We start from the raw sequence: 24,029 nt of genomic DNA, 5'->3' as shown, positions 1-24,029 counted from the left end.
CTCTGAATGCGTGTGCATGTGCTTGAATATGCATGTGTTGGTTTAACACGTTATACTGAAAAGAAAGGTGAGAAAGCGTGCTTAATGTCTTACCTGCTCCAGAAACTTAGTGTATTAATGATTACCTGGTGCTTAACCTTGAGTATAGCACGTAGGAGGTAAGAAATAAAATACTTGCCCTTCTAGCTGCTTTGTCTTTTCTCTGTCTAACCAACATTAATGATTCAGGTGGGTCAGTCTTGTTGTTATTATTTTATGACATTCTTCTTCATACTTCTTTTTTTTGGGTAAGATATTACTATGCTGAAACCGTCCAACTGTCGAACATTCGGTTTTAGTTTAATATGTATGGAGTGTAAGTAAGTGTATTTCTGGGCAACAAAAGCATGGCGTGTGTTTCTCCATGTGTAGTAATATGTGTTCACCTTGAAATAAAGGTCGCCGAGGAAAATGGGACCAACATGGTGGGATGAGGAGGAGTGAATAAGATTCAGATAAAGACAATCCTATATTTTACTGGTTTTGCTTCATTTTACTGTGGACACTTGACATGCTCATCTTTTGCATATTTCATATATTGATTGTGTGCTAGTTCATGTGAAGATTTGTTTCCATCCACTCTGGTTTGTGCTAAGGAGACCAGCTTTACCCTGAGGCCTTGGAGTGCAGAGGAGGTGTTATTTGTCTCCTGAAGGTGGTGCAAATAATTGTGTGGAGACTCTGGAGCATCTTGTTAGTGGAACAGTTAGACAAAACCAGGAGAGACAGACACTTGGCTCTTTTCCCTCTGCTGCACGAGAGACAAACTTCACAATAAGATGGTAAATTATTATACCTTTGGTTGGGTAAAAAAAAATATGTAAAAAACATCTAAAAAAATAAATAAAAGCAATGGTTAAAAAAATGTTTTTTTAAATGGCAGAATACTGTAATGTAAAAAAAAGTAAAAACAGGAACAATAAGGCAAATATCTGTAAAATAATTATATTTTAGCTGATTTAAATACAATAAATTGTGTCATTTTATAGAAACATATAGTGAAATAATTAATTGCTATTTGTAAATTGTGGATTTTTGATGTGGACATTATTTACAGCTTTGGCAGTCAACATGTAATTCACAACTTTATTTTTGTGATTTCACAAGTTATTATCTATAATTTAATAAATCAGGTAAAATCTGTAAAAGAAAAACATTTAAAAATATTTACAATCCTTCAATATGTCATATATATATATATATATATATATATATATATATATATATATATATATATATATATATATATATTTATTTATTTATTTATTTATTTATTTATTTATTTATTTATTTATTTATTTATTTTAAATCATTTTTTTCAATTTCAAATAATGGCAAATATCTGTAAAATGATTACATTTTTTGCAGATTGAAATACAGTAAGAAATAGTGCAATTTTTCTGTCAAACGTTGCTAAAGAAAGAATTGCTGTCTGCAACGATACATGATGTGGACATTATTAAAGGTTTTAACCATGTCACATGGGTAACGTGTAAATTAATATCCTTGATTATGTGATTTTACTAGTTTTTACCTGTAATTTAACAAAACAGGGACAATCTGTAAAATAACAGTAACTGTTAAAAAAGGAGTTTAAAACTCGTGATTTTTTTTTGGACAACATTCGTATGGTTTATTGCAATAAATACTGCCAATGGAAACATGCTCTTTGTGAATTTATTGTTGCAGAGTCCTTCTAACACCCAATTATTTATGCGTACAGCTCATCGATCTGTGTAAGTTTATGTTTTAAAAAATCACTAAGGCACTGCAACGTTATCTTCTTTATTTTCATAATCTATATTTCACTCCGTCTGCACCATGATGTCCGGCATATATTTCGCAAGTACACAATGATTCACTTAATAAGACCGGGAAACATGATAAATAAGCAATTTGGTTTTGAATTTGTAGCTTTTTTGTTTTTGTTGGGATTTCATATAGGGTGGAAAACTGATCAAATTTCTATTTATTTTTCATTCTTTTTGAGTGTATTGTTTTATGTCATTTTACGCTCGATGAAGAACTGTTTTAATTCTGTTTTGCAATATTTTCTTTCTTTCCCGTTCTACTCCACGATCGATTTTTCCTTGATCGACTGCGGTTTCTTGTTGCTATGCAGGTCTGGGGGACGCAGCCTCCTCCTGTCAGTCTTTTCCCCTCTGCCTCTCCAAACGAAGATGCTCGGTGGATTAAACCTACATTTTTTGTAGTTGTCGTCCTTTTTTGTGCCTCTATTTGACCTAAAATGTCTTTATATTAGTGTCAATCGAGGCTGCTCTCGGCGCCGGGCGAGAAAAGGCAGACAAAAAGGATGTATCTGTGCTCCCGGTGTTTTTTTCCAACCAGACGCCGGGCAGTGTCCGCTCTCCGCCGCTTCGTGGAGCCGTTGAGCCGCGTTACTGAAGGGTTTCCCCGTTAATATCCCCCCCCCCCCCATCCCTTTCCTCTGCTTTTTCCTCTCCGCCTGTTTGCTCCTCTGCTCACAACAGTACAGTACACACTCTGGTAGTGGCAGCAACCAACACAACTGAGTCCAGCAGTCTCTCCTCATAGCTTCAGCGGCTTCTGCTCTGTATAAACTAGCCATTTATCATCAATCATGGCCGCCGGAGTACAAATTTAACTCCCGTCTTTCCTCCCTGTCGTCTGGAGGGGAGGATTTTTTTTTCTTTTTAGGTTTGAAGAAGCAAAAAATATTAGCCCCCCACAGTGATTTGGATTTCCTCCTGGAATTACAATACAGCTCACAAGGGAAATACCATTCATGTCAATACTTCAAAATGCAGCCGCCGCCGAGGAAGGTGAGTGATTTCCAGAGTCCGTTATGTTTTTAGCTGGGCACAATGACAGACAGACCGAGTGTAACCTCAGATATTTGTGTTTTAGCGACTACACACAAAACAAAGATGCTACAGGGTTTTAAAAAAAGGAATTAAAAGGAAGAAAAGACCCCCCCCCCCTTGCTAGCCAGCATTAGCAACGGGTGCTAGCTTGGTTAGTTAGGAACCTCAGTGACATTAACGTGCATCTGTCCAGCCGCTGACCGTCAAACGTCAAACAACGTTAGCTGGAAAGCGCTAGGAGGTGAGCTACAGCAAGACGCTACATACACAGCTCTAGACTGTGTTACGAAGTAAACATGATGCTGTGATTGTCGTTTTAAGGTCCCCGGTAGTGGAAATAACTTTAAATAAAACCAGCGTTCACACGTTAACACGAGGCTGCAACGTTACATCTCGCAACGTTACGGTAAACCCGGTGTTATTTTTTGCTAATTCACATATTGTGCAGTTGTGACAGGAGTCCCCCCCAGACAGCACAACAAAAGCTGCCGTTCTTCGTGAGGCATCTTGTCTTGAAGAAAGTCCTTCAGTCCGTCCAGGGTCACACATCATTTCATCAAAGGCTGAGCTGACAAAAGCTAAACACGCACACGCACACACACACACAGCCATACTGAGGAGACTTGCAGCTAGAGCAATCCATGTCTGACGCTGACTTATTGATTGTGTATGGCTTGAGAACAGACCACAGTCCCTTATAGATTGCTCCACTGTTGGTGTGTTTGTGTGCGCATGAGGGTGTGTTGAAGTTTGTGGTCCATTGCTTTCTGTGTGTGTTGCCCTGAAATAGATGCACAGGAGTCAATTTCCCTGCTGTGAACCTCTGCACAGTTTTCTCTTAATTACCACATATTCCCTCTGTGCCATTTATGCCTTGGGCTTCTGCTCGCAGACTGGCCTCGAACATGTCATATCATGTCTTTTAAAACACACACTTGATCAGGTCCTCTCATAATTGAAGCTGTGGAGAGACCACTCTTCCCCCCTGTGTGCGATCAAGGGCATCATCGCTGTTGCTTTCCTTTCATTCACTTTTCAGTTAAAATGCATCCAAGAATAAAACAGAATTTGCAAAAATATAAATATAAAAAAAATCTGATGTGTTACCCTCTGCCAATGTGGCTGGCACGCTCAGTACACTCAGCCCACAGCACCACAGCCAGAGTGTATCAGTATTTGGCTGTTGGATACTAATAATTTCTCTCCCAGTGCGACACATACAGCCCCTTAAGTGTTTTGTCTGTGTCTCAGCACATCTGCTCAAAAACTGAGCTCTGTTAGCACTCATATATTAACTTTATGTGGCTTAAATTAAAGATAGATGCTACTGGGGTTGACAAAGGCAATGGATTGCTACATAATTATTGGTGAAAGATCTTTTTCTATCTATCTATCTATCTATCTATCTATCTATCTATCTATCTATCTATCTATCTATCTATCTATCTATCTATCTATCTATCTATCAGCAGTGACACCTACAGGGATAGATACAACAACAAAAACAATGCAGCAAAGTAACCCTTCATTTATTGGCTCTATGTTGCTGATCTTTTGTATTTATTAGAATTTATTTCATTTTCGCTGTCGGGGCTGGCAAAAGTAGCTAAGTTTATTAAATTGCAGACAACATGATTGTTATACTCACCTATATTTACATATTAAAAACATTAATATTCATTAAATTGACATCAGCTGCATTTGCACTTTACCAGCAGGCTAACAATCCAATCAGCTGTATTTTTAATTGGTCACGTTACAATTAAACAGGACACGTATCAGACTGGAGGGAAATAAAACAAAGATAAGCACTGATATGATTTCTGATATAGATTTTAAGGTCATAGAGTTAAGCTGCAGACAATATTGTTGTATCTCGGGCTGTATATGCAGGTGAGTGCATCAGAATTACTATTAAATATGTGCCTAAATATTCAGGTGTCATGGCAGCAGTATAAACCTACTTGCTGCATCAGCTACAACTACACTAGCAGAGTTTTGCCCCCCTTTAACATGACCTTTAATGCACCTCTCCTATCTCTTTCTGTTTCCTTCTTAATTACCATCTCTGTTGCTCTCACCTTATTCCTCTCACTGAGCATCGGTCTTCCTTTCCCTTCCTCTTCTCTTACCCTCATTTCCTCACACTTCATACTCCTCTACACACTTCTCTTCTCATGCACAGCTTCCCCAGTCAGCTCACTCTGTTTAACCATATCTCTGTCACCCTTCGCCCATCCCTTTCTCCCCCCTCACCCCCTCTCAGTGGTTTCCAGTGAGTGATAGGAGGTGAAATCAAGTGAAGTCATTTTGCCCAGATAATGTAATGAACCACTCCCTCCTTATCTTCAAAGAAACAGCACATCAAAGAAAGGAGCTCTGCAGTGTGTTAGTGTGTGTGCCAGTGTAGTGCGTGGCATGTTGTTGATTGTTTTGTATAGAACAGTCATGAATTTGCCCACTGTTACTCTGGTGAATAGCCGATAGAATTCACCCAACAATGCACAATGACCTTCACAGTGACTCTGCGAGGAGGTGTGTGTATGTATGCGCTTGTTTGCATGCATATTAAAGGTCAGTTCTGTGTCTGTTCTAGCACAAGATGCTGTGAATGAGAGCAGGTTATTGCCCCTGGTCTGATCACACAAAATAATGTGTGTATGAGGTGATCGAATTAGCATCTTTTCCTCACAGAGTCTGTCTCTTTCTTAATGGTGTTGTGGGCTGTTATTATCTTTCTGTCACCTCCATCAGCAAAAAAAGTCTCCTTCAACCTCTCCAAAAGTCTGACAAGACCCTGACTGATTACTGGAGTGTGTGTATGTGTGTGTTCCTTTTAGGTGACTGTAGAGCTCAGCACTCAGATGGTTGACAGCTGATTGGCAGATAGATTGTTGGGGGTTGAACTATTTGTGTGTATGTGCGTGTGTGTGTTTGCATGGTTTTATCATCTGAAATGCAAGATTTTATTGCTTTTCTGTGTTATCTATCATTTAAAATTCAATATCTTGTTGGGTGAAACAAGATACTTAACGATGCCACACTGAGCTCCAGGACAGTGCAAAGTCTAGGGCCACTATTTATTTTTTTTGACACTTCACAGTTCAAGCAATTAATCAAAAAATAATCAATAGATCATTTGATGAAGAAAATAACTACACTCCTGTTGGGTAATGGTACTGTATTTGTCACACTGGTGTGTGACTTTTGGTAATTTCATGCAACATTTAATCTCAACAGGGGCAGGTGGATAGATTGATGAAAGATTATGGATTGTTGAGATGAATTATTAATTTTCAGTATGCATATGCTGTATGTCTTGTAGGCAGGTACAGACATTCATTATCCAATAAACACTTTTACAACCAGAAAATGGCAATAATTCAGCTCTACAATGATAACCAAAATCATTACTACCTTCAAATCTAGTCATTGATATTTTAGTAATAGATCAAGATGAAAGGACAGAAGATTTTTTGTAGTTCAATGTTCGGACAACGTACAATACCATACAGTGATGGCAGCCTGCCACCATTTTAATTTTGAAAGTTCAGTCACCACTAATCAGCTAGCCATGGCCTGTCTCGTGCTCTCCTAGTTACAAGCAGGGCATGCCACTATTGTGGCGATCCTCTATGCCATTCAGCTGCCTTTGCAGTCATCCTCTCGTCTCACAGATGAACTCTGACTCCACCATCTTGGACTGCAGCTGGCGACAGTAGGCCTTGCTCTGCTCTCTGATAGATTCGTTACGAGCTGGAGGTCCAGTCAAACAAGAACCTGCAGCAGGTGGAGAACTGCTTTGTGTGCTGCCACACCAGAGGCTGCAGAGAAGAACAAGGATGCCATGAAGTCCACCCATGATGAGATTAACAACTATTGTTGCCACCTGCAATCTAAGATGGTGGAGTTGGAGTCTGTCTGCAGGGGGAGAGACTTACTAAAGAGGCAGCTGAATGTGTTGCTCATGTATTTATTAATATAATTAAAATATTTACACAAGATATATACATACACCTTATACACAAGATTTCACTGTAGACATTTTAAACCAAATCAGTTGACATCTCCCAACCCATGCAGAGTTTGTTTTTTTGTTGGTGAATGTTACCCAAGAATAAAAAGAACATGCCTGCAGCACAGATTAATAAATGACAATGTCTTTTTGTTTCCCTCAGGTCAAAGTGACACAGGAGCTGAAAAACACTCACACGGAGCAGATGACAAGACTGCACTTTAAAAACCAGACTGAATGTGACCTGTTGGAAGACATGAGGTATGGATTTTTCTCTGCGTCACATAGTTGTCTGTAACACTGTCCTCCTCTCCTCCACTGCAAATGAACTGAGACACATGCTCACCAACTACTAGATGATTTGAAATCTTGTGATCATTGCTGGCAGTGATGTGCACACAGCATGCACACATGGTCAGAGCCATGTACAGAAAAGAGAGAGGGAAATGACTAAGGAGTGAGGGAGGAGTGACAGGAGAAAGAAAAAGAGGAGGAGGGGGTGGAGGAGGATTGTCTTATTCTAGTTTTTTGAGAAGCACAAAGGGTCGGGAAAATGACGAAGGAATTTCCTGCTGCCCTCTTCCTGCTCTCAGACTCTGTTTCTGTCTTCTTCTCTTTCCTCTTTTCCAAATTTCATTCTGTATTTCTTTTTGTCATCTTTTCTTGCTCCTTTATTTTGTCTGCCTCTTTTTCCCTGAAAATCTTTTTGTCTCTCTCCATATCTCTTTTTCATTTTGGCTCAGCTGTTTGCTCATGACGTTGTGAGTTGGCAGTTTTCCCTATCGGATTTGGCAATGGGAGGAAGCCCTGGTTCCTTCACACGCTCTCATTTTCTGTGTTGACTAAGCATTGATTATTTATGACAGCAAACTCTCCAATACTGCCGGCTTCTCTGCTTCCATGCCTGTCTTTCACTCTGTTACTCATTTTCACACTCTCTTTACCTCTTCTCTCTCTGAGACTTCCCTGTCTTTTCTCACTCTTTCTCCCCCTTTCACTCTTGGGGGCAGCTCCAGCTGTTTGAGAACAGATTGGCTTGTTGCTGCTGGGTTTTGGAAAGTGAACAAGGCTCCGGTCTCACTTGTGGGAGAGAGGGAGAGCCAGTTAAGCATATGCAACCACAATGTGTTAGTTCTTTTAGTCGGTGAGGGATGGAGCTATGTGCCACTGGGTAAAGGTCTCCAAATTGGCTTTGTCATCCTCATCATTGAAAGACGCTGCCTGCAGTGTTTTCCCAGTATGTTACTCTAGCCTTTAATGTTTTGTAATTATTTCTGATGACACATTCTCATGGTGGTGAAATAAAGAGCAGGAGGGCGGTGTAGCGATTAGGGAGATCGCCTTTCGATCCCAAGGCTGGCCTCAAGCCCCCGCAGAAATATGCATCTGCTTCGTCGATGTCCTTGAGGTAGACACTGACGCCCTAGCTTATGTGGCACTCATCTCTCTGTGGAAGACTATCATAAAAGATCAGAAGGGTTTGGGCATCTGCAACTCACACCAGTAGCAAGATGTGTTGTCCGTCTGTCCAAACCACACTGACTATAACTACTGTTGCCCATGTCAAAAACGGCTGTCTTTTCAGTAGCTCAGTACTTGAGGTGCTGAAAGGACAGCAGTCGGCTAAACTGTCAGTTGTCTTCCCTAGTACCACTGAACTGACTGAATGCCTTAATGGACATAATAGTTTTTGAGAGGGTTATGAGGAAATTTATTACAAGAAAATCTCAGTCTGGGTTCTACAAGTATCAAGCTGTTCAGCATTTCTTCAAGTGTGTTTGAAGCTGCTATTGTGGCGTTTGTCTGGGCATCAGTCATGTTGGCCGTTGTGGAATCCTCGTACTCAGCCTCGTCATCAGAATAGTCACCCTCATCACCATCATACTCTTCATCATCCTCATCACCATCAAAATCATCAGATGTCTACATGTCAGCCAACCCTCTCCGCAGTCTGGGTTTTACAGGCCAGAGAGCAGGAAGAATCTTTGTTACCTCAACTCTCTTGAGTACTTGAGGTGCTGAAAGGACAGCGGTCGGCTAAACTGTCAGTTGTCTTCCCTAGTACCACTGAACTGACTGAACGCCTTAATGGACATAATAGTTTTTGAGAGGGTTATGAGGAAATTTATTACAAGAAAATGGATGCTTTTTTCGTTTGATTCTTTTACTTTTTTGCACCTGCCCACCATAGTTTTACATTAGAAATAGTTCACTAGCAAGGACCATGCCATCAATTTGAAGCTTGATTGTTTTTTGAATGCAAATAAATGTCATGTTGATGACTGAGTTGAGCTGATGTGGTGTGGGGAAAATGCTTAGCTGGGGATCGGCAGCAGCTCCCGGGCTGGTGGACCCCCTAGGAGGCAAAAGTAAAGTGAGGGTGGGTGGTGCACGAGAAGCGAGAACGAACAGGTGGGAAGGGCAGAGTGATATGTATAGATGTACAACAGGAAGGGGAGTGATTGAGGTGTGGTCCTGCTCCTGAACCTCAGCTAAAGATTTTTTTTTTAATCTCCATTTTAACTGGAGAGCTCATAGTAAAAATTTAGTTGATGGCATGCATGTGTAATCTGTCTCTCCAATTGATCAATTCGAAAAACTATCAACATTTTTGCTAAACATTTCTTTGTTCCAGCCTCTACAGTGTATTTGCTGCTTTTCTCTGATTTATATAACTGTCATTGAAATATCTCATCAAAATAACAGATTTTTTGCTGCTTTTAGAAATTTTCTATAAAAATAATTTATACAAATACTGTATTTATTGATGATTAAATGTTAATTGCAGCCCTAGACATTCAACTGACCCAATACTTTGTTGAGCCATTAAACTCTTTTAGCTGGTGTAACAAATGCATCCCTAACTGACTACATGTTGACAATGCACTAGTTGATTTTTACAGGAAGAAGCAATTATTGACTTGTCCTCATCCAAGGTCAGAATGCAGAGTTGATATCAGTCGGTGAATGGACCACAGTAGAAAGCTATAGCCAGTTGACTAACACTGGGACTAATACAGCAATGTCAATTATTTGGTATTGTCGCTGTAAAAGTACTCTTTTCATGGCTCTGGACTGAAAAGGTGACTCTACTACTAGACAATTACTTGGCTAAGCTTTTAGTAAGGTGCTAATGTCATGACTAATCATAACTAAATGATACCCCAAAACATCTTTGAAGTAGGCCTACCTGGCAGGACAAGCAGCAGAATGGGGCCATATGATGAAAACCATTCATGGTTGATAGGCACACATTTTCCTGCATTAAGCATACAGTAGATTTTTACTCTTAAATCCCAAAAGCTGCTCTGAGGTTATTTACCCTAATTAATCCAAAGGCTGGCTTAAATCAAAGCACTCACTCAAAAACACATGCCCATACACAGGTTTCAAGCTATAGTGTATTCCGCCTTTGTGTTTGCCAATTGCAAAAAGGTACAAATGGAAAGATAAAGGAAAAAATGAATGGAGGAAGAAGACTGAAAGAAGAAAGAGAAAGGGCAGTGTGTTTAATCTTCTGGGAGAACGTTTTAGCTGGACTAGTCTTAGAAGGGAGGATAAGAGAAAGCGAGAGAGAGGAGAAAATGATGATGAGTTGGTGGACTCAGGGAGTCAACTTGGTGTCCTCAATCCAGCTAAATCCCCCATACCCTTATGTCTGTCTCACCAGCTACACACACACATATCACTCAGTGTTGACCATAAAAATCTGCTCATATAGTCTAATATAAACTTGTATTCACCTTATACATATTTGACAACATTGATTCAGTTTTTCCGCACCATTCCGTTTGCTCAATAAAAATATATGTGCAGCTCAGCTATGGAGCTGTAACACATCATCAGTATTGCAGCTGTGTAGATTTAGATCGGTGAATGATAATGAATTGCAAAAAAGCCATTATCTTGGTACAATGCTTGGCCCTGCATTCAAAATCTGCTCTCATGATAGGCACGATGATGTGGTCTGGATTTACCTCTGTCAGTTTTTTTATTGCTGTAAGAGAACTTGCAGACAAGCTGTGATGTCAACTGCATCAGATTTATCCTTGTCTAGACAGAGTGCTTTAGGAGGACTCTATAAGGAGCATCGATAATTTTGGAGATGACAATAGTCAGAAGATAAATGATGAAAGTGCCAGTTCTGCTGCTGATGCTTGAATGTGTTAGACTGGACTAATACTGAGGCCTGGATGTGATTTACCCCCTACGTCTGTGTTTTGTGTTGCATATTCACATGGGATAAATTAAATTTGTGTTTCACGCAAATTTATTGACCAAATCCTAGGAGATATCAGCAAATATCATTAAATGTTAATGAGTCTTCATGCTGAGTAGCTAGATGAAGCTTCCCAATTTGAATCCAAAATGCTATCAGTGTTCTCATTAATGCTTTTCACTGCAGCTTCCATAATTTAGGAACATGGGGAACAGAAAATCAAGGAGTCGTTGGGCAAATAGACCCAAATTAATGCAAAGCTGATTCACACCCTGCTAATGCAATTATGTAGGTGTAGGTGCCTCTGCATTTTGCAAAATTACACCACAGACAGCCTCTGCTGTTATTATAAATCAAAAGCGGGCTCTTGGTAATACTGAGGGATAAGGCTGAGATGATAAAAAATGGGGTCAAGCTTCAATCCTGATCCACTGAATCTTCATACAATATTTTTATTGTAAGAGGAAAATCTATTTAAACGTGTCAGATCCTCAGCAGGTAGTTATTGCATCAGTACTATGCCTACAGGAAACCTTTTGTATTTTGCTGGAACTGCAATATTTTGAAAGGATTTTTCAAATATTTTGTCACTGAGAAAAATAACCTAAGAAGCAATTCATTTCCAAGCAACCGAAATTGCTCTGTTCCAGCAATAATGCCTTTAATACTATGCACTTGAAATAGGTTTGACGCATTGCCGACATTGTCAGGTTTCTGGTAATGGTGGCAGTGAGTCTGAGCAATGACTCTGTTCGCTTGCTTTTTAAAAATCTTTTTATCCCTATTATTATTATTTTTTTGTCTTGGCATTTAATGTTAAGCATCAAAGCACCATGACAGATTCGTCGTATATGGAAACCTACATGGCAGTAGATGGGGTACTTCTGTTTCTGTTTTCTGTTTCTGTAGAAAACACTGAGCTCAATTAACTATAGTCCCTGTCAGAGCAGTGGCAACAGATAGAATTTGCTTTGATTAATTAACTATGGCAGCATATGCAGTTGGACAGTGTACAAGCTTTATTCTCTGACAGATTCAAGTGCTACACTTCAAATAATCTCGAACTGTGACATCCACCAACTTTCTCTGAAAATGACGTTTTTTGTTTGAGGAATGTCTGCATGTCTCCACAGAGATCTCTTTGACGTACCATGCTTCAGAAGCCACAGCCGATCAAAGCAATACGTTGCTGTGATGTTTTGGCTGCACTCCTATACAGCTAGCCTCAGTGGGAACCATTTTTGGTATATCTTGACCAACTCTTTTTGTTCCTGTTTTCATTTGTGATATTGTCACACCATGGTATAATCTAATTCTCATCTGATGAACATTTTTTTCCCCTTGACCCCCACCACATGAAAGTCGAAGTGCTACACAGAGCCAGCACTGGTGCACTTCAAAAATATTGTGTCCTGAATGGAACTTGGCCTGGAGCTTATGCAGTTACATGAAATATCTTGAAAGTTTGAACACAGCTGTAGTTTACATATTAAATTGCAGTGTTTCCCAAGGCTTTAAGCAAATTTGTGTGGGAAGAGAACTTGTGGGATGGGTTCGAATATAGCTAATGCCTTTAATGCTAGCACACACCCCATAAAGAATTAAGTTATTGTAGTAGGAACTTAGACTTCATCCATAGCATTCACTTCTATCTTTTTATTTTACTGCGTCCTTATAAATGATAAGATATAATGTAGTGTTCAGAAATAATGTATTCTGAAATTAAAGATTTTGCATTTCTGTCCAAATGTCGGCTTAGTCTTAGAGTCAAACTACAGAGAATCTGCTCTATTATGTCTTGTGGTGATCATGCAGTGTGAAAACATGACCACCCTCCCCTGCCTCTGCCTCTGTCTCTCTGTCTGTGACTCATGTTGCTTATCCTTTTGTCACTGATCTCAGTCTGTGTCCTGTTAACCATTGATCTCAGCTGTTTTCCCACGTTTGATCATTTCCTCTCTCTGCCATTCAACCTGTTGCCCCCCCTTGCCCTCAAAACACACACACACACACACACACACACACACACACACACACACACACACACACACACACATACAGTACATACACTTAACGTCCACTCTCAAGCACTTAAGTATTTCCTGTCAGACACACACTCATCTGTAAGTCTGCGCAGTTTCTCTTTCCCTTTTCATCTTCATGCACAGCTGATGCTGACATGGCTTTTTGACTCCTGCAGTTACAAACATGCACCTATGATAAGCCGACAGAGTGGTAGAGTAGAAATAGAGGAGTAGTAGAGGAGGAAGAGGGCAAAAAGCCACAGAGAAAGTGATAAGAGTGGGGAGGAGCGAGGATATGGACAGGTTTTGAGGAACAGAAATAAAGAGAGTGAAGAGAGCAAATGTAAATAGATATAGACTTACTCTTACTCACAATAACGCAACATATTTTTAAATCACGCATGATTACAACATTTTAAAAAACTGCTGACGATACAAAACTCGGAGCTAATTAACTGTTCAAGAGTTCACCCTGAAATGTGTGTTGTGTTCTTTTTCACTCATTTAAAAAAAAAAAAAAGTACAGTGTCTCATAATCGTGCAAAGTGGGTGTGAGATATTTCTAGATGATGATTGGGTGTTCATGTTTACATATGCGGTCTCTGGCGCAGTGTAACCATGGCAGCATGAAAAGCCTAGACATGTCTAAAGATCCCAGTGAGGATGTGTGTTTGTTGGTGTGTGTTGGTGTTGACTTGACTATGTTCTAGAGGGTGACTTCGTAATTTACAAGTATATACACTACTAGTCAAAAGTTTGGACACACCTTCTCATTCAGTGCTTTTGATTTATTTATATTATTTTCTATTTTGTAGATTAATACCGAAGATGAACACTTTTTTATTAACAACATAATTGCATATGTATTCTTTCAGTATTAATCTACAATGTATAAAATAATTTAATAAAAACCATTGAATGAAAAGGTGTGTCCAAACTTTTGACTGGTAGTGTACTAGTACTAGTAAGCAAAGCAATCAAAGTTACTTTGGAGGGTGTGCATAAATAGAAGAAATAAGTGGAACCAGAATTCATGTTTGCATACGTACTGTAATATGTTTTAATGACAGAAACAGGGACGGAAAGTTGAACCTGTAAGAGTATGAATTCTCCTGAAAATGGGTCAGTTTTACAGTTAAGTTCTTGTCAACAGGAGATGATGGTTTCGATGTACATTTCTCCATTTGAAGGGCAGAGATATTGTCCTTTGATGCTTGTATGCATTCAAGAAAATCTGTTGTTTTCACTGAAATGCTAAAAAAAAAAGAAATTGTAATGGAAAAGCACAGGGCTAACTCCAGTATTTCGAGTAAACTAGACTACTTAAACAGTGAAGGACATTCATTTCAGTACCGATGTTGACAGTTGCAGTTGCATTTGGATATGCATATATAATATATGCATATACTATATATGCACGATATAGCGCGGATGTCCGTGCGTGTTCCGCGCTCCGCTCGGACGGTGATTTCTGGTGCATTGCGTGCTCACTTCTGCTTTTGATGACGTATCGTGCTCAGGCTATTCGTCGTTTGTGGCAGCCCTAATTTGTATGATGGCCATAAAAATCAGTTTGTTTGAAAGCTAAGAGGTTTTAGTATTCAAACATCTGACGTTGTTTGCTGTTCTAAATTAATATGCAGATATTACAGTAAAGGTAAAGACAGCAATGTCAGAACTCAGCGTAACAGCTCCTACAAAAAGATAAATAGCTTGTCAGGGAGAACTGTGCTAATACAATTTTATTTGTGTATCATATTTCAATGAAACTAGAATTCCAAATCAGTGGTATGAAGGGAAAGAGGACTTCATTAAAGAAAACTGATATACACTACCAGTCAAAAGTTTGGACACACCTTCAAATTTAATATTTTTTCTTTATTTTTGTGACTATTTACATTGTAGATTCTCACTGAAGGCATCAAAACTATGAATGAACACATATGGAATAATGTAGCAAACAAAAAAATGTGAAATAAGTCAAAACATATTTTAGATTTTAGATTCTTCAAAATAGCCGCCCTTTGCTTTAATTACTGCTTTGCACACTCTTGGCATTCTCTCCATGAGCTTCATGAGGTAGTCACCTGAAATGGTTTTCCAACAGTCTTGAAGGAGTTCCCAGAGATGCTGAGCACTTGTTGGCCCTTTTGTCTTCACTCTGCAGTCCATCTCATCCCAAACCATCTAGATTGGGTTTAGGTCAGGTGACCATGGAGGCCAGGTCATCTGATGCAGCACTCCATCACTCTCCTTCTTGGTCAAATATCCCTTACACAGCCTGGAGGTGTGTTTGGGGTCATTTTCCTGTTAATAAATGATGGTCCAACTAAACGCAAACCGGATGGGATGGCATGTCGCTGCTGGATGGTGTGGTACCCATGCTGGTTCAGTGTGTGTTAAATTTTGAATAAATCCCCAACAGTGTCACCAGCAAAGCATCATCACACCTCCTCTTCCATGCTTCACTGTGGGAACCATGCATGTAGAGACCATCAATTCACCTTTTCTGCATCGCACAAAGACATGGTGTGTGGAACCAAAGATCTCAAATTTGGACTCATCAGACCAAAGCACAGATTTCCACTGGTCTAATGTCCATTCCTTGTATTTCTTGGCCCTAACAAATCTCTTCTGCTTGTTGCTTTTTCTTAGCAGTGGTTTCTTAGCAGCTATTTGACCATAAACCATTCATGCAGTTTTCTCTGAACAGTTGATATAGGTATGTTTTTGCTACTAGAACTCTGTGTGGCATTTATCTGGGCTCTAATCTGAGGTGCTGTCAACTTGCCATTTCTGAGGCTGGTAACTTGGATGAACTTATCCTCAGCAGCAGAGATGACTCTTGATCTTCCTTTCCTGGGGCGGTCGTCATGTGAGCCAGTTTCGTCATAGCACTTGATGGTTTTTGCGACTGCACTTACGGATACATTCAAAATTTTTGCAATTTTCCTGACTGACTGACCTTCATTTCTTAAAGTAATGATGGAATGTAATTTCTGTTTACTTAGCTGATTGGTTCTAGCCACAATATGTATTCTAATAGTTGTCAAATAGGGCTGTCAACTGAACAACACAACCAATGGTCTCAACCCCATTAAGAAGGCAAAAAATTTCACAAATTAACCTTGACAAGGCACACCCGTGAAATGAAAAAAAATTCAGATGACAGCCTCATGAAGCTCACTGAGAGAATGCCAAGAGTATGAAAATCAATAATCAACGCAAAGGGTGGATATTTTGAAGAATCTAAAATATAAAAGATGTTTTGACTTATTTCACACTTTTTTGTTTATTACATAATTCCATGTGTTCATTCAAAGTTTTGATGTCTTCAGTGAGAATCTACAATGTAAATAGTCATGAAAATAAAGAAAAAAAACATTAAATGAGAAGGTGTGTCCAAGCATTTGTCTGGTAGTGTACATACATTTTCTCTGCGAAATCTGTTTTTTACTGAGTAGCACAATGGTTCTTTAAAGACTGTTGCATGTAAAGACTGTCATTGTACAACAATTGGCTAAATGCATCTGCTGCTGTCATTCGGTCTGACAGAGTTTAAAATTTGCTAAAGTGCTTTCCCATAATATACCTTCTTCGGTGGAAAAAAGATACTCATCCGCTATTGGGAGCGACTTTTAGTTCACAATCTTGCTAAAGGACACTTCAGCATGTGGAGGTGAAAGAGATAAAACTGCCAACATTGCAATGAGGGGAAAACCTATGCTACCACCTGAACCTTGGCCACTGGCGAGGGACAGTTTTCCCTTCGTGCACTCCAACCTGGGCCTGCTGCACCAGATGGTGTTAACTGATTCAACTGCAGATTGGACTAGAGTTGTCTGACCCTTAAATGACAAGATTATATTTCATACAGTCAACAGTTTCTGTCACATACCTTTATTGTAATAGAGTTCTCATCATAATGCTGTGTTTGAGGATTTCTGAGGTATGCTTGCACTATGGCGCTGTGGCTTAGTTGGTTAAAGCGCCTGTCTAGTAAACAGGAGATCCTGGGTTCGAATCCCAGCAGTGCCTTTTCAACATGTTGTGTTGTCCAGAATCAGACTGATGAAGTGTGGTCTGCTATTTGCTGGTAAAAGCTCCTGTTAAACACTGTATTTTCTGTCCAATGTGCAATCTCTGTTGTGGCATCGTTAAGCGTGAATATTACTATACTAAACTGAATGGAAAGTATTAAAGCGATTTTCATAATCAGACAGAAATGACAAACACTTGATGAGCCCAACTTCTAAATAATTTTGATTCAGATGTGTGGTATTTCAGTGTTGGATGAAAGGTGCTTTGGGTTGTCTGGTTAAAGTGCCTGTCTTGTATACAGGAGATCCTGGGTCCAAATCCCAGCAGTGCTTTGTGTTCTGTCTGTATAGATTTATTTTCACGAAAGATCTTTGTGAATGTGAACCATGAAATTTTTTGAATGTATTTTATCTATCAAGCAGAAATGCCAAAGATTTGCTAATTCCAACTTCTTAAATAATACACGTTGGACGTTGTTCTGGCAAATTTTGACCGTGTTGACTTGTTTTGAGGTGTTTTTAGGAGGTGCAGTGGCTTAGTTGATTAAAGCGCCTGTCTAGTAAACAGGAGCTCCTGTGTCTGAATACCAGCAGTGCTTTTAATTCTATCTCACCATCTATGTCTTTACTAAATTCAGTGTTAAATCATAGTGTAGCAGATGCATTATGACAAAAGAGCTGTCTAAATGTAGACTATAGAAAATTTTGAAGATGTTTTATGTTTATAGCAAAATGTCAAACATTTGCTGATTCCAATTAACTTAAATAAAAGCAGTTCGCAAATTCTGACTTGGCTGACCGCTTTTTCAATATCTTTGAGAGGTGATGTGACTTAGTTTGTTAAAACGCCTCTCTTGGAAACAGGAGTTGCTGGTTCTGAGTCCCAGCAGTGCCTTGTATCCTTATATCTTGCCAAATATACTTTACTAAATGGACTTTCATGTCATAGTGTAACAGATGTATTATAACAAAAGATCTTTAGTGTAAAGTATGGACATTTTTTAAAGTTATTTTATCTATCAAGCAAATATCAAGCAACAAATGTTTGCCAATTTGAACTTCTGAGATGAATGCTAGATATTGCGCTTTTTTTCACTCTGTCTTAAGTGCTGTTTCAAGGCGCTGTGGCTTAGTTGGTTAAAGCGCCTGTCTAGTAAACAGGAGATCCTGGGTTCGAATCCCAGCAGTGCCTTTTCAGACTGCGGTGTAGTGGACTCTGGCCTTGTTCTTACTATTCTTGTGCAGGAGGTGTGTAATGGACTCTGCTCCTGTTCACAGCTGTCATTACCGTGTGTCTCGGACAAGCGCAAGTGTCATGGCACCAATATCAAAACAGTAAGATTGCACGTGGAGGTAATCTAGGCTGACCCTTCATTGTTAGAATTGTGCATGTGAATGTGTCCTCAAGTCTCACCTACTCAATTGACATCCTCTGCATTAGTGGAGGTACTTATCCTTTTGTTGTCTAACAGAACAAAAGTTTTAGAAAATAAAATTTTACACAATATTTTCTTCAGCATGGTCAGTTACGACTCTGGCAACTTGTGACCAAATATGATGGGGAGCCGATGTTTTAGATACATTTTCTTTGAGGACTCCTAATGTGGTATTTTTTGCTGTCTTGTGGAGGCAGTGGAGTTTTACCTTTCACATGGATTTTAAAAGACCTGCCCCGTGTGAGGCTCGAACTCACGACCTTCAGATTATGAGACTGACGCGCTGCCTACTGCGCCAACGAGGCCTGGACATGCATGTACATGTGCATGTAGATGTGTGCTCCAGAGCACAGGCCCAACAGTTAAGCCTACCAGTGGACTGCGTGTCGTATTTCAACTGACAAGCACAGGGTGGGGGAGCACACTAAACACATGCTCCAGCCTCTCGTAGTGGATCATTAATACGGCAGTGTCTCATGTGTAGAATTTAAAACCGACTAGTTTAGCCATTAAGAATTTCCCATGTTTCTTCACAGCTATTAAACCAAGAAACCTAAAGTAGCCTCTGTTTGATAAACAGACTGAACACAGCAGCTTTAACACAAAATGATGCCTTGGGAAAGGTTTGACAAGGAGCACTGCCCTATTTGTTTGAGCTGTAATTAGTACAGAGAGAATTGGCAGTAATTATGCTGTCTACGCTTACAGTACGTGTTGTCTTCCTTTCTGTGTGTTCTTCACTTTTCCCCTTCCCTGTTGCTGCTTGATTGCAGCTGTTAACAGTCTGCTGTATAGTTTCTTTAAGATAGCCTTGGTTGGATGCCTTGAAGTTACAATAAAATGTTGTGCAATAAATAGAAAATCACTTATTATTACAGTAATCAACATAGGCTACATCCTTAGGCTGCATTTATTCGGTGCAGTTTCAACAGATTATTTAACCAAAAAGACCTAGAGCATTTTGAAAACAGCCAGAGGATAGTAACATTATATTATTTAAGCTGTGTAAATGTAACATTCAGCTAAACAAATACTGCTCATTGTTAGATAATTTGATTGCGGATGTGAACCAGGAGTCAGTCAGAAAATGGTTTCTTGTTGCTCTAGTTACATTTTAATTATGCACTACATTTCCAGACAAATATGGTAAGGGATAATTTATATCACTGAGTACTCAAAATTGGCAATCTTCATGTCTGTCTGTGTTTTTTTTTAATGCCTCCCAAACTATAAACATGTCTGCCTTGTAGTCTTCTGTTTTCAGTGAAGACTTATGTCGTGTTTGAATAAAGCTGGAATCTCAAGTTGGCCCTGTTAATCTGTGTTCATGTTTCTGCACTGACCTGAACATTTTTATTATTTTTTGGCCAAAGGATTTTAAAATGGCACAGAAATGGCACTTGTTAACGGAGATGAATTGTGGACCTTGAAACTGTGACATTACCATTGACTTGTAGACTGCCATTGTGAAGTGGCATTTTAGTTGTTGGCATGTTTGTTTTTTGAAGCCAGAAGGGATCATATTTGGATGAGAGGTGAAACTTGAGAAGGTGTCAGATGGAAGGTAGCAACACTCGACTTTGTCGTCTGTTTTACTCTAAATGGGACCATAATTTCATTTATATTTGTGAGGCACTACTGCATTGGCTTCACTTTTCAGACAAAGAGACTACATGCATTTCTTGTATACAGTTGATAGTGTTGACAACTAGCAGCATTTAAGCTAGTTTTTAAAATGTCATAAAAAAACATCTGAAGTTGCCATTTGAGTGAGTGTTAGTGTGGCGCTGTGGCTTAGTTGGTTAAAGCGCCTGTCTAGTAAACAGGAGATCCTGGGTTCGAATCCCAGCAGTGCCTTTTCTCCAGTCCAGTGATGTGGTACTTGAAATGGTTTGTGGCCATCTTAAATCATACCTGTAAATGTCATTAGAAATAATAAAAACATTTGTTTTAGCTGTGGTATTTGGTTGTGAACAGTACATTTCACAAAGTTAGTAGTATATTATATGTTTCAATATATATAGTGTAATTTATTTAAAAATTTGCAGGTAAGATGTTTGTGTACCTGTTGGGGTCATCCTCACTGTGTGCTGCTTTGTTTATTCAGCTACATGACCAATATACTTATCTCTCTGTATAATCGCAGTTATGTTGTTCATTCTGCGCATTCCTGTGCCGTGATAAGAGCTTCCACTGTCTCTGCTGCCAGGATGTTTTGTGGCGTTGAGAGCGGGGGGAAAGTTTGTACTAGTTTGTACTTTTTGTGGGTCAGACATGGAGCAATTATTTTTAGAAAGAACTGTCGAGCAATGAAGTAACAATGAAGCGACAATGGCAATTCCTTCCTTGGATGATGTTGTGGCAGCCAAGTTCTGGAACATTTAACGGAGACTGTGTGGTATTGCTATATTTGTAGTTTATTTAATTACAGGAATACATGTAGTACACAAACTGTTAATGGAAACCATCAGATTCAACTTTCCTTCCTTCTCCTATGATACAAAACACTACATAAAGTATATTTGATGATAAAATATTTGTGATTTGAAATATGTATGTTAGGGCTGGGCGATAAATCGATTTTATCGATTAATTCGACTTTGTACTTAATGTCGATTTGTTTTTATGAAAATCGATTTTCTCATCAACATCCGCCACCAACGCCTGCCTGCTGGGCTCCCGTAGTTCAGAGTGCGCCCCCCTCCCTTGATACACAAACAACATGGCGGCGAGCTGTGCAGATCTAAAGGCGCGTGTCCACTAGATGCTATTTCCCCGCACGGCAAGGCACCACATCTGAAAATCACACAGACGGCGGGCGGTCACTAGCGGACCACAACATGGTCACATGACAGCGCTGAGCAACAGCGGGCCGCTATGTGGTCACGTGACCGAGCTTTCAGCTGGACAGTCCTGCAGATGAGTCGGATAAACACAGCGGCTCGGCCACAAATTTTCCCTTTTATTTCAAAAACACGTCACCGAAAAGTATTTCTGAAAGCATTTGAGGCGAGAAATAATCTGTGCAGCAGCTGAATCTGTCCTCGTTTTAGGTTACCGACGCCTAGTTTAGATGTTTGAGGACAGTTTAACGATGCGTGGAATCTCAGCACGCTACATCCAATTTGCATAAAGTAGAAGTCAGTCTACTTTATGCAAATGAGCTGCGGCCCTCTCTGGGTAAACACACCGGATCACAGCTGGAAACGCACTGCAACCAGACCAGCATGCCACATGCTGCGCATTTCCAGCTGCAATCTGGTGTGTTTACCTGGACAGGGCTGCAGCTCATTTGCATTAAGTAGACTGGACTCCGGCATGAGCAGATTAGGTAGGGGGTAAAAAAAATCGGATAAATCGTGAATCAGGATTTTTTGGGAAAAAATCGGAGATTTTTTTTTTTAGGCCATATCGCCCAGCCCTAATGTATGTGTTCTGTGTGTGAACCTACACACACCTGTAATTTCTGCTCATACCCTGTAGACATTTCTAAGCAATCTCTTCTTTCTTTTTCCAGGAGCTACAGTCTGAAGAAGGGACAGCTAGAACGAGACTATGCACAGGTAAGACAGGCTGGACTTTTTTTGGACATGCTTAGCCACACGTTTAAAGAACAAATTGAGAGTTGCTGATGTGGTCAGATCCCCTGTTGTCGCTTTTGTGATTTCACCACAGCCCTTTGGCTCATTGCTGTTGGCTAATGGGCCAGTGTATGAAACAAGACGTCCCAGGTCCAATTCCCAGTTATACTTTTACCACAGTCAAATGCAGTTTTACCTGTTTACCAATGGAAGGCAAAGTGTTGTCCCTTCCCAGAGTAGGTTACTGAGTCCTAAGTTACTCAAAGACTGCTGCATGTGACACATTTTGTAAAGCTCTGTTTTGAGCTAGACAACCTCAACATGGCATTTAAAAAAGTACCATGGTGTTCTGGTGGTTAAAGTGTCTCTTCTGTAAACAAAAGATTTGGGATTTGAGTTCCAGCAGTGCCTGTTCAGCTGAGTAGAGGACTCCTGCTTAGGAGGCTGTTGTGTGAATATGACCCTTTGACGAAGGGCAGGATTACATGGACTAGATTTACTGGCAGTTGCTAGCTTCTCTGTGGCTGATGAGAGGCTAGTCAGTCTCCCAGCACTCTTGTTTGATTTTCTGGTATTTCTGAATGACTTAAAAATATTAATCAATGCCCACGTGAGCACTCTATTCCTTATTGGCATTCCACTGTCAAAGACTGCATAGGTACTAATTAGCATGTGAAAGTAAATGAAACTAAGACTGCCGCTATGCAGATCTCAGCAATATGGTCTGTCGTATCGGGTCATCATCTTAAACTCCAACATGGCTGTTTTCTACATCCTGTTGACGTGACAGTTGAGTAGGCCACATTTCAATGCATCTCAGAACACATTCATATGCTCATTTCTAAAAGACAAGAGCCATTTGCAAAGTAGATAACCTGCAAGTGCAATCTGAGTTTGTAGGCCTCAATGCAACGACATGTGAACTTATCCAAGACACGTTAGTGTCAGGTGTGAATTGGCTAGAGTCCACTACAGACTTTTTGCACAAGAACAGGTCCCCTAAATCTCAGTGTGAAAAGGCACTGCTGGGATTCAAACCCAGGATCTATCTGTTTACTAGACAGGCGCTTTAACCAACTAAGCCACAGCACCTCCAACTGATGCTTAAGACAGAGTGACAAAAAAATTTTAAACTGCAAGTGCAACTTCTAATATTTGTTACTTAAGAAGTGCAAAGCAGCAAATGTTTGGCATTTTTCCTTGATACAATACCTTCAAGCATTTCCATAGTTTACATTTACACAGATCTGTTGTTATATGGTACCTGTTACAGTCTGACATGAAACTGTATTTGGTAAAGTATGTTTGGCAAACAACAGTGTTTGAAAATGGGTCTGTAACACTAAGATATGAAAATGTATTTAGTACAGTATGTTCTGCAAGATAGAACTCAAGGCACTGCTGGGATTCTGACTCAGGATCTCCTGTTTACAAGGCAGGTATGCCATATATATCTGTACTATATACAGTTTTGTGTCATTCATAAATTATGACTTGTGTTCAAGCATCTACTGGCAACACTATGACATTGTTGGTTAAAGCCTCTCAGTTCAATGGTTAGATAATCACCATGAAGGCATCTTTATCTTGGAACATTACAATGCTAAACTTAGTACAGATTATTGAAATTTTGGTCTGAATCCCTGCATTGCCTTTTCTTAAGTTTAGTGAAATTGTTCTGGTGAATAAGAGGAAGGCCAATGTAACGTGGTGTCCCAGTGTTTGAGGTGTAAAAGGCTACCCTACTGAGAACCATTAATTTCCATTCCAGCTGTGTTGCATCTCCTCCTGATGATATCTGACTTAGCTGCTGTGCAAATGTGAATAAT

At 39.7% G+C, this 24,029-nt stretch overlaps 1 protein-coding gene and 5 non-coding genes across 7 annotated transcripts in view; 4 read left to right on the top strand and 2 right to left on the bottom strand.

Annotated features, from left to right (window-relative positions):
• The first annotated feature begins 2,508 nt into the window (after nt 1-2,508).
• The window catches only part of LOC111584686 (F-BAR and double SH3 domains protein 2), a 78,486-nt gene continuing 56,965 nt past the window's right edge, over nt 2,509-24,029 (top strand). Inside the window, exons 1-3 of one of the 2 annotated variants that reach the window (XM_055012044.1) lie at nt 2,509-2,843; nt 7,064-7,161; nt 22,137-22,182. In XM_055012044.1, coding sequence (XP_054868019.1) covers nt 2,823-2,843; nt 7,064-7,161; nt 22,137-22,182 — 165 coding nt within the window. In that variant the 5' untranslated portion in view covers nt 2,509-2,822. The remainder of the gene's footprint in view (nt 2,844-7,063; nt 7,162-22,136; nt 22,183-24,029) is intronic. The other variant, XM_055012045.1, reaches the window with a different exon arrangement.
• On the top strand, nt 17,108-17,181 carry trnat-agu (transfer RNA threonine (anticodon AGU)). Its single transcript has one exon. It is a non-coding gene; the product is annotated as a tRNA-Thr (tRNA).
• Nucleotides 18,302-18,375, top strand: trnat-agu (transfer RNA threonine (anticodon AGU)). The gene has a single exon. It is a non-coding gene; the product is annotated as a tRNA-Thr (tRNA).
• Nucleotides 18,852-18,924, bottom strand: trnam-cau (transfer RNA methionine (anticodon CAU)). Its single transcript has one exon. It is a non-coding gene; the product is annotated as a tRNA-Met (tRNA).
• On the top strand, nt 20,403-20,476 carry trnat-agu (transfer RNA threonine (anticodon AGU)). The gene has a single exon. It is a non-coding gene; the product is annotated as a tRNA-Thr (tRNA).
• On the bottom strand, nt 23,218-23,292 carry trnat-agu (transfer RNA threonine (anticodon AGU)). Its single transcript has one exon. It is a non-coding gene; the product is annotated as a tRNA-Thr (tRNA).

This window comes from Amphiprion ocellaris, chromosome 7, assembly GCF_022539595.1.
Source record: "Amphiprion ocellaris isolate individual 3 ecotype Okinawa chromosome 7, ASM2253959v1, whole genome shotgun sequence".
In the NCBI taxonomy this organism is placed as follows: domain Eukaryota; kingdom Metazoa; phylum Chordata; class Actinopteri; family Pomacentridae; genus Amphiprion; species Amphiprion ocellaris.
Note: the sequence above shows the minus strand (reverse complement) of the source record. Positions and strands in the feature narration are given on the sequence as shown.